Source organism: Mesoplodon mirus (genome assembly GCF_964341445.2).
Source record: "Mesoplodon mirus genome assembly, chromosome: 5".
NCBI lineage: Eukaryota > Metazoa > Chordata > Mammalia > Artiodactyla > Ziphiidae > Mesoplodon > Mesoplodon mirus.
This window is the reverse complement of record NC_138980.1, coordinates 22,797,203-22,808,088: the sequence shown is the minus strand read 5'-3', so window position 1 is coordinate 22,808,088 and position 10,886 is coordinate 22,797,203. Positions and strand designations below refer to the sequence as shown.

At 46.2% G+C, this 10,886-nt stretch overlaps 2 protein-coding genes across 2 annotated transcripts; both read right to left on the bottom strand.

Moving 5' to 3' along the window:
• Positions 1-1,026: 1,026 nt before the first annotated feature.
• On the bottom strand, positions 1,027-8,677 carry LOC309804252 (zinc finger protein 354A-like). The gene is made up of 3 exons (XM_082621498.1): positions 8,588-8,677; positions 4,574-4,700; positions 1,027-3,634 (listed from the first exon to the last, which is right to left on the bottom strand). Exons 1-3 carry the CDS (start codon positions 8,618-8,620, stop codon positions 3,495-3,497), a joined length of 300 nt encoding a protein of 99 aa, XP_082477624.1. The 5' UTR covers positions 8,621-8,677; the 3' UTR covers positions 1,027-3,494.
• LOC309804251 (uncharacterized protein) lies at positions 8,588-10,673 on the bottom strand. Its single transcript, XM_082621497.1, has 2 exons — positions 9,727-10,673; positions 8,588-8,675 (listed from the first exon to the last, which is right to left on the bottom strand). Exons 1-2 carry the CDS (start codon positions 10,141-10,143, stop codon positions 8,640-8,642), a joined length of 453 nt encoding a protein of 150 aa, XP_082477623.1. The 5' UTR covers positions 10,144-10,673; the 3' UTR covers positions 8,588-8,639.
• Positions 10,674-10,886: the final 213 nt, after the last annotated feature.

Genomic DNA, 10,886 nt, shown 5'->3' with positions numbered 1-10,886 from the left:
AGGTTTTGAGCATGCGAGTGAGATGACCTGATCTATCTTTTAAATAGACCATTCTGGCAGCTACAAGGACAGTAGATGTTGGTGGCAGAAGAGGAGCGCAGGGGATGAGAACAAGACTAAATCAAACATAGTAAACAGGGCCACAGAGCATTTGGGCTCAACTTTCACCTTGTAAGAAATTCACTCCTTAAAATCACTGCATGATATTTCATTAGGTTGCCGCTATAACCCCTACAGCACCTTTCTGCAAATTAGAAAAAGACCCCTATTCTCTGTGCAGATGAAGCCCCAGCAAGTCTCAGTGAGTCGAAGGCAGTCCACAAGCAACCCCTTAGCTGACCACCCTTCCAGGTTCAGTCTGCCCTGAATTCTTGCATAAATATAACAAAGGAAGAGAAAAAGACAAAGAAAGAAAAACACCTTTTCATTGGAGGTAACTGTTTACCTAGATCATCCCTGGATTTTAAACTTTTTGAATAAAAGAATATTTTCATGTTAGGTGTAAATCAAACTCATGAGACGTTCAAGTTGATTGAATCACATTATGCTTATTTTATATATATATATAACTTATATACATAATATGCCAGAATAGTGATTAGACTTTGGACTCATTTCTTAAGTAAGAGACTCAGATGAGACGTGTACCCTTTGAGCCATTTCCTCCCATCTCTCAACATGAAACATACAGATCCAGGGATGACAGTTTGTTTTCCCTTTTTGTCTTGTTTTTCCTATTTGTGAGGAGTCTTGAAGTGAAAATTATATTTTAAAAACACACTTGGAGGCAATTAGAGGTTCTAGGAGTCCTACCCTGGAAGCATAAGCTTTTCTGTCACCGGTTGTTCAAAGGGTTGGTTTTTGGTTTTGGCCTACAGTTAATGATCAAGGTACTTCCAAGAACATCCAGGTCCCTCACCTAAGCTCACAGGGAAGTGAGCTCCCCTTGGAAGGGAAACTGTTCCAAGGGCACTTTAGTCCAGGCAAATGGGAGACTCGCCAGGGGTGCAGGAGAGACACAACCACATGCCAGCACACCCAGGACGCCCCATCTCACTGTCTCCTTTGACCAAAGAGAGGAGGTTCATCCCATCAAGAGAAATGCACACACTGCTTGGCTCTGATGGCCTTACTTCCTCCAGACACCCACTCAGAGTTTTCCTTTGGGGACAGTTTCCCAACTCTGAGAAGGACTTGACATCACCACTAGGTGTCTTCAGGGTCTCTCTGGACAGCTTTCGACTCCAGTCATACTTTCTATTCAGTTTAATCCAACTAACATTTCACTCAGGAAGGGGGACTCCTCATGGATCAGAGGCTCCCGAGGCAAATGGAAAGGGAACAATTCTTCCATCTCTTCCTTTGATCTTCCACGCCATACTCAGTCCACACCTGACGCCCCTCCTAAACTCTCCACTGGTTTCCTGCTGCCTGTGTTCTCTGTTTACTTTGTGGTGGTCTCTAGCAGTTCCCACAAAATTAGAATATTTCTCCCAAGTGACAGTTAAAAGATAAAAGGAGAGATACGTGTGGTTCCCACCTCAAAAGATCTCACATTATACGGGGAAGAACGAGCTCTACTAAAGGTGTGGGTGCTTTAGGGATCGAGACAGCCTGTCCCACAGCCCTTCTGCTGGGCCCGCATTGTGAGGGGTCATCACTGACTCGTCTGGACCCGACAGCAACCTCAGACAAGTCCTACTACGTCTATGCCAGGTGGCTCCACATTGGTTGCAGGCTGATCCTTGCACAATATAAACCTGGGCCTGTGGCCAGGGTACTTCAACTCCTCAGAGGCTGTGCCTGGCTCTCAGGTCCCGGCTCCCTCTCCCTGCTCCCGTCTCCACACACCGGCTTCCTTTGTCTGGACTCTCGGACATGCTCTTCCTGTGCCTGAACGCTTCTCACAATGTGGGATCCGGCCCTTCCTCGGGAAGCCTTGCCCACAGCACTCCTCCTGTTCCCCGTTCTCACAGCACCTGCGGCTCTTCCCCCGAGGTCCTCACCGGAGGCTGTCATTCCACAGCCCTGTGTGCGATTAGCCTCCCCCTCCACTGAGCTCCGCCAGGGCAGGACCTGCATCCTTCTGTCCAAGGTTGCACTGCTGTTTATCACGGGACAGGGAAGCAGTGAGCGAGGCTTAGAACCTGGCTCCCCCAGAGCCCTGGCCTCCCCAAGTCAACAGCTCTCAGTCCTCAACTTCCATGACAGCCGAATCTGCCAGTTTTCTCCTCTGGTGACTTCTTCTCAGGCTCAGCCACAGATTCTTCCTTCTTAACCCACCTCATAAACACTGAGGTTTCCTGGGACTCTGTCCTCTCCTCCGGTCCCTCATCTGCTCAGCTCAAGGCTTCAAATGCCACCTTTGCACTGATGGCTCCCTGACCTCCCTGTTGAGTTCTGACCCTGTTTACCTTCTACAGCTGTCCACTGGTGACCTCTACCCATATTTCACTAACATTTCAAATGAAACCCATCCCACACCGAACCTGTCCTATACCCTTAATAAAGGGACCTCTCCTCTTTCCTGAACTCACTGCACATGCCTTCCTCCAGGTAATGTCTTGCCTACATTAGGCAATAATCTCCAGAAGGTTCCCACCTCTAGTTTTTCCTCACTTCAAATCTAGGACCAACAGTGTTTCCAAAGTAACCATTCTTAGTTAATTGAAACTGTGTAATAAGGACTCATGAATATATTCTCTGTGAAAATTTTAATAACATTGCATGTAACTAAAGTCCCCTTTCATCAATGCCCATTCTCAGTCCCAATCCAAATGTAACTAGTTACCAGCTTAGGTGTCCCCCGACCTTTCTCTTGGCACTTACACGCACATAATGCATATAGACAAACACCCACGTAATTTTCTTTACACATAGATGGCGATATGTCATAATAATGCACCGTAACTTGCTTTAGTCCTTCACGTAGCTTGGAGCTCTGCCCACACCAGTGCTGCTGCTTTCTGACTGTGGTGCTGTGTGCCAGTGTAGGGACCCACCTCAGCTTCTTTAGCCTTTACTGAGGGACGTTTAAAGTATCTCAGACTCAGACTATTTTTTCTAAAATATCAACAACCATACAACTCTTCTGCTTGAAACTCTTCAATTATTTCCAGTCATCCATGGACAGTTCCCATCCCTAAGAACTGTACCAAAGCACTTCATAGTGTGGCCCCCACCTGGCTCTCTAATCTCATTTCCTTCCTCATCTCTTTCTTTTCCCATATACCCTGAGCTTCAGTCTGAATGAATTATCTGCAGTTCCTTAAATGCACTAAGTTTGCTGAATGAATGCATGACAATGTAGCCCTCCTCTGAAACAACAGGAAATCACAAGAGAAAAGATCCTGAGAGATTCACTTGTGCAGTAATTATCAGAGAAGAAGAGGAAGCTTGTGACTAGGGGCCTTAGCATCCCTTCTCCAAAACTTCTTCAGGACTGAGAACCTGCAGAAAATTCCCCGACCAACATCTCCGAGTTGCACATGCACTCACTTACCAGACTGCTGCCTGCAGACATTCCGCACCCACTCACCTAGAGAGGAGCCTCCAGGGCTTTCTTTCTCTATCTTCCAGGGATCTTCTCCTTGCTGCAACAGGGAGATCACCTCGGGTTTGGAAAATGGGAGTCCTGCTCATAGACCAAAAAGAAGAAAAAAAAAGAAAAAGAAAAAAAACACTTGATTTTGCCTTGACACAAAGAGGTATCTGAGATCTGAGCGGAAAACTCAAAGGATGATACAGAGAACTTCTGTGGGATGCTCCAGTTGTGCCCCCACAATGTGAGGGGTGTGTTAGGGTAAAAGCAAGGGGCAATGTAACATTTAGTTGTATGTTAGTGAAGTATGATAAACATGCAGACTTGATTAACAGGGTGCTAATAGCTTTCTATACAAGAGGGAATATGTATATACTGTTAAATGTATGTTAAATGGACAGATTAAATTAATATTTGTAACAGGTATCTGTGGAAAGGATTATGTACCAAGTAGCTTGTTTAAAATGAGAAAACACTATCTGACTCCCTTTGAAAGATGGCAGCAGTCAGCAAACTATGGGTCATAGGCCAAATCTAGGCCACTGTCTGTTTATGCATGGCCCTTGAGCAAAGAATGGTTCAAAGAAAAAAAAAAGAAAAGGAATACGTTACAGAGACTATATGTGGCCCACAAAGCTGAAAATATTTACTCCCTGGCCCTTTACAGAAAAAGTTTGCTGACCCCTGTAAAAGAGAATTGAAAAAAGCCAGTGTTGGGTCAAAGAAAAAGGTTGAGGGATGCTCTCTGTTAAGAGATGAGCAAACACATCATAGTTCAGTCATAGTGGGAAAAAGTTGCCTGCAGTGAGGGAATTTCTAATGTGCAGCTCTGTAGATTGTCCCATCCATGGGGCAATTCCATACCTACGAGGGAGAAAAAGGTTTTCAGGTTTATTTATGGAGATCCAGTTTGCACAGTGCTAAGGCAAAACTCAGCTAAAGTTTTTAATGACCCAGGGCTTTTACCCAGGAAATCAGATGCTGAGGTATCCCAATTTCTGAACTCTGTATCTACAGGGAAAATTTCCTTACCCAATGAGACAAGGTTACTATAGTTCTCCAGCATCACATCTTGGTACAAGTTTCTCTCAGAAGGAGCCAGCTTTCTCCACTCATCCCGTGTAAAGAACACAGCCACATCTTCAAACGTCACTGACACCTGTAGAGACAAGCATCTCAGCTCACCCAGGACCACCCATCACACAGGGTGAAAAAGGCGGCAGTGGGGAGTAGACGGGCTACCATGAAATGCTTCTACATTATTCTAGGTTCTGAAGGTTCCAGGTCATTTGCTTAATGAACAACTGACCAATGACAAATAGATACTGAGTAGCATGAAGTATGAACCCGGCTCCGAGTTAACTGCTACAAGAGATGGGTGGAGGTATTAAGGCCATTAGTGGGAGTGTTAATTAGAATAATCTTCCTGTTGGCAATTTGATAACATACATTAGAAGCTTTAAAATGTGCATACTCTTTAACTCTCCAATTACTATATTTGTTTGATAATGAACACTGAACAAAAATGCACATGCAAGGACATTTATCATGGTGTTAGTAACAGCAAAGAAATGGAAACAACCTCAATAATCACTGAGGGAGCTAGTTTAAATAACTGAAGGCACTCTGTGCTCCCTAAAGCTTGAGGACAGTAATAATGGAAATTAAAATAGCTATAATTTATTGAATGCTTTTTTCAGGCTAAGTACTATTCTTAGAGCTTTATATTAACCTTTAGTGTATATCTTTATTTTATCTTCACAACAACCCTATGAAGAAGGTACTATTATTGTGTCCATTTTACACAAGAGAAAACAAAGAGAAATTTATCCAAGTCACACAGCTGGTATGAAGGGAAAACTCACTCCTCCTGCATGTCTCCGCTACTCTTAATACAACACTACTTCACTTCTGACACCAGATGTGGGGGGTTTTCCACACACCAAGCAATTGTGGGACACCAGCTGGGTGTCCTACAATTAAACTCAATTCTGACACCTGAAGATAGTGTCAGATTCCCACAAGACTGGCCCCCTTTCAATGTCAATCACAAGTCCAGGTTGTTACCTGTGCTGCTGACTGACTGGCTATAAATTGGAGGTTTCTACAACCCTCTCCTCAGGTTTGATTAGTTTGCCAGAGTGGCTCACAGAACTCAGGAAAACATTTACTTACTAGATTACTGGTTGATTATAAAAGAAGATATAGGAACTGGCAGGTGAAAGAGCGGCACAGGGAAGGGGTGCACAGCTTCCATGCTCTCTCAGGATTCACCATTCTCTCTGACTCTCTACATGTTCACCAACCTGGAAGAACTCTGAACCCTTCTGGGTTTTTATGGAGGTTCATTACATAGGCACGATTGATTAAATCACTGACCATTGGCGACTGATTCAACTTTCATCTCCTAGGGTGGTGACAGATGGATAAGAGGGGTTATTGGGGGGCAGGACTGAAAATTCCAACACTTTAATCAAGGTTGATTCCCCTGGCAATTAGCCCGCATCCTTAGGTGGGGTACAAAAGTAACCTCATTAACATAAACTCTGGTGTGGATACAAAACACACCCATTGTGCCTTCATTGCTCTGAAGTAATTTCAGGGATAAAAAGCATATATTACTAACCACTTAGGAAATCACAAGGGTTTTGGAAATTATGTGCCAGGAACAGGGACAAAGACCAAATATATATTTTGTATTATAAATCACAATATCACAGCTGGTCAGTGGTAGAGGTAGAATTCCAATCCAAGGAACTGCCTCTCAACGCCTATCTCATAGGCTTAAGTAATAAATGATAATCCATACAATGGAGGTAAAGAGCAGTGATGGTAGCACCACACTGTGAACGCACTTAATGCCAATATACTCAAAAATGGTTAAAGTGGTGAGTTTAATCTTATGTGTATTTTATCAAAATAAAAAGCTAAAATGAGAAAATAAAAAATACATACATACATATGTACACATGTACATCAATAAATAATAAATAAATAAAGGTACACAGACAATTATTCTGAGGGCTGCGTACCAAAGGTATGACCATGATTATCTCAAGATGTTGGGGTAAGAGTGATTTTACGTTTTTATTCTCTGAGATTTTTAACATTAACATGCAGTGCATGTATAATAAGATAATTTATTGGCACATGGCAGGGAATACAAGAAATGATCTTTGCCCTCAAAAGAATTTACAATCCAACTGGCAGACAAGAAAAACGCGTGAAACAATTTGAACAAGAAAAGTGTCGCTGGACAGGACCATATACTATTTCCTCGTTCAATCCTCATTTTACAGATGAGAAACACAAGGTCCAGGGCAGTTAAGACACCAGGTCACATACTTTACCAATGGCAGAGACAAGACGATAACTGAAGTTTTCTTTTAACCCAGCACTTGGTGGGTATATTCTCTCTCTGGTCTTAAACGTCCTGTCACTGAGTTTTACACACAATTCCACATAGTACTGACGTATCGGCAGCAGGTGAGGTTAGGGAGAAATGTCACATAGGACTCACAAGCAGGGATGGAGAAGATTCTGGGTAAGAGAGCAGCCTGGCTCTGTTGGAATGGAACGGGAAGGGCTTAGAAAAAAGTAGCCCAAATATGCAGAGGCAGGTCCTAGCCACAGTCTCAGAAGATCAACCACTACCACATTTCATGGGTCCAAAAGATACACAACATCACATTGCAGAGAACTCTGGTCATTTGGGAGCCAGGCCTGCCCTGTGTTCTGAAAGATGTACCAGACGAAAGGCTGGATGATAACTAACATGAACTTAGAGGCCAGACATACCTGGGTTTGATTTCAGGTTGCCTGACTTCGTTGAGCCTCAGTTTCAAGTGTAAAATGGGGGTAATAACTTCTGCTTCGCTATGACAGTGAGAACAAAGGTGAAGCCCTCAGGATATTCCCCAGCAACGTTAACTACTATTGTTAGATGAGGATGAGTAAAGGAAGGACACTATAGTCATTTCTATCTACCAACAGTAGATAGATAGACATCATGAACTAGAATAATATCGTTTAGCTACCACAACCACCACATATTGAACATCTACTATGTGCCCGGCCCTGACAAGAACGCTTTCCATGCACTAACTCCCAGGATCCTCTCATCTACCCTTTGAGGTAGGCCCAGTTGTTGTATTCACTTTACAGGTGAAGAAACTGAGGCACAGAGAGGAAAGAAACTGAGGCACAGAGAGGTGGAGTTTTTTGCCCAAGACCCATTAACAGCAACAGAGGAGATGGGCACAAACCTGGCCATCTGGCTCAAAAGCCCCACTGAGGAATCACTGTATACACTGCCTCTCCACTACCAATATCCCATGAAACTCTCACTGCTGCTTCCTGAGGAGTCTTCTCTCTGCTCTTGGAGTCAAGAGACCTCTCCATCTACGTCCCCACCAGCATGGCTATCCTTTGTTCACACAGTGGCTCACCTGGATGGGGTCCCACCCTCATTCTCACAACATAAAGTTGAAAATGGCAGGTCAACATCAGTTTTCAAGAGAGTGACAGAAGCAAGGCACATGATCCAGAAAGTTAAGATGGAGAAAAACTAAGAACTATGGACTGGGAAAAGCCTGGCGAAGGTATCATGAGGATTTCTCAGGGGCGGAAAGAAAAAGAAAAGCATTCTGGCCAAGGGTAGGGAGGGGGACACGACTGAGCAAAGGAGACAGGCCAGAAAGGAACTCTGCCAAGTGTGCATGTTTGTTTGTTCTGACCCCAAGTGGTATAAGACATGTGGCATCTTACCTATCAATTCAGTAATCATACAGTGAATTGAGATTAATGAATAAAAGAGTGTCTATTAGAAAAAAAAAGAGAAACACAAGCCATGGATTGGGGGGTTGGAGGCAAGCATTCCCTATGCAATCCACCATCCACCAGGGTGGACCAACTCTTCCAAGGCAGAAGGACATGGGCTCCAAATCCTGGTGAAGACTGTATTGGGGAGAAAACTTCAGTTTGTGGGTAAAATAACAAAAAAAAAAAACCATCTATCTCTAAGACCTGAGATGGCAATGAACTCACCTGAGACCTTGCTTCCCTCTGTTCAGGAGCCATGTCCTCTTTCTGGGCAGTTTCACCTTAGGATGGGAGAAGTCTCCAGAAGCCAGATCTGAGAGAAGAAAAAGGGAACCAGGAGGAAGCCCCTTCTGCTTTCTAGACCTCAGAATCAGCAGCTCTGAAACCTTTATACCACTTGAAAATGATGCCAAGTGCCCCCAGAGAAGGAAGTCAGAAGGAACGAGGGCTAGACAGGACCAGAGAGAAGGGCTGGGTCATCCTGGTCCAGGCCCAGCTCCTTCCCTGGCTCAGAGGAAAAGTCCTAGGACTCTATCAGCAGTAGCAGCAACTCCCTGAGCCTCACCGCGTGCCAGGCACTACCTATCAATACATCGAGTCCCACAGCACAGTTGGCATTGTCAGCACCCCATTTTATAGATCAGGAAACTGAGGGCAGAGTGGGAGCAACTTGTCCCAGTCCACACAGCCAGGGAGGGTGGCACCAGGGTTCCAAGCACCGCGGGCTCCAGAGCACCTGCTCTAACCTCCCTGCGTGCATGTGACAACTTTTCTCCACCTCAAGCATTCCCACCCAATTCCTCCCCCTCCTGTCAAGGAAACAATTTCCAGATTTCTAGAGAAAGCTGCTTCGGAAAGGGAAAACATCAGCTCTCCTATGGCGGGGAGGGGCTGCTGTCTTGAGGAAAGGGCCCATTAAACCAAAGACCTGGGTCCAGTCCTGGCTCTGCCACTGGGGGAAGCCGGCGACTCACTTCTCGCGTAAAACAAGCCTGTCACTCGGAAGTGCAGGGGTGATGGTAAGGGGAGGAAATAATTTTCTCACGTTCACTGCCAGCCCGAAACAAATTCAAATGCCGGCAGGCGCTGAGCAGGTAGCGCGCTGGGAACTGGTCGGGAAGAAGCAGGAGGGTGGCTGGGTCCAGCCGATGGGGACGATGTGTCCGACCTGTCTCGTTCAGGGCCACGTCAGTGGGATGGCTGGGGGCGGCAGGCGAACAGAGCCAGGGGTGCCCGGCTCTCGGCCCGCCGGAGCCCACAAAGACCCGGCTCGCGTCTCTTGGGCCTGTGCCCCATGCCCCGGCGACGCATGCTCCCGAAGCCCGGTCCTCCCTCCCGCATCCTGCCTACCCCCCGCCGCTCACCTCGCCCAGGCATCGGGGGTTCCGCGGGCCGCAGGCTGGAGGCTCCGGAACTGCCACGGCCAGACAGAAGCTTCCGCTGGGGACTCCACGCGGTGCCGCCTCGGCGGACCTCTGGCGAGTAATTAGCTCATGCCAACGGCAAACGACCGACGCCCTACGCCCCACGTAGGTCCGGGAGGGACGGGGCAGGGACAGTCGCGAGCCCCTCTGGGAAATGTAGTCCATGCGAGAACAAAAGATTCTGGGAAATGTAGTTCTTCGAGCTTGTCTGCGAGGAGAGCCCTGGCTGAGCCTATCACTTGTCCAGACCCCATTCTGGGTTCGTGGTCGAGCTCCTTGGGCTGCTGGCTCCTGGGTTCCTGGTTCTTCCAGGAGGAAACCGACGTTCCTACAGGGCAGTGACTTGTAGCTCTGCATCTGCGTAAATGAGAGCAAGGCAAGTAGACAACCGCCAAGAACAAACCTATTTCCCCGTAAGTCTTTCAACAAGAGTGTATGGAGGACTTCCCTGGTGACTAAGTGGTTGAGAATCCGCCTGCCAATGCAAGGAACACGGGTTCGAGTCCTGGTCCTAGAAGATCCCACATGCCTTGGAGCAACTAAGCCTGTGTGCCAGAACTACTGAGCCTGTGCTTTAGAGCCGGCAAGCCACAGCTACTGAGCCCATGTGCCACAACTGAAGCCTGCGCACCTAGAGCCCATGCTCGGCAAGAAAGAGAAGCCACCTCAATGAGAAGCCCACGCACCTCAACGAAGAGTAGCCCCCCTCACACCACAACTAGAGAAAGCCTGTGAGCAGCAACGAAGATGCAGCACAGCCAAAAATAAATAAAATAAAATAAATTAATAAAGAAAAAGAAACTTATCCTGAGCACAGACTCTACATTCTCGCTATATGCTATGTTCATCGTTGCTCAGCTGTGTACCAGAGCTGTGGCACAGCTCTGTGTCTTCAGATGACCCCACTTGGAAGCACACTGCTTGCTCTACCACCAGTAGACTTCAGGGGTCACACTGCACGTCATCCCCATGGCTCCAGTCCTTACATCATCTTTACAATTTTTCCCATAAGAGGTTTAATTAATGAATTGTCTAATACATAACAACATGCATGTGTAATCAGTACTGCATACCATTATACCTATACCAATTAATAACAT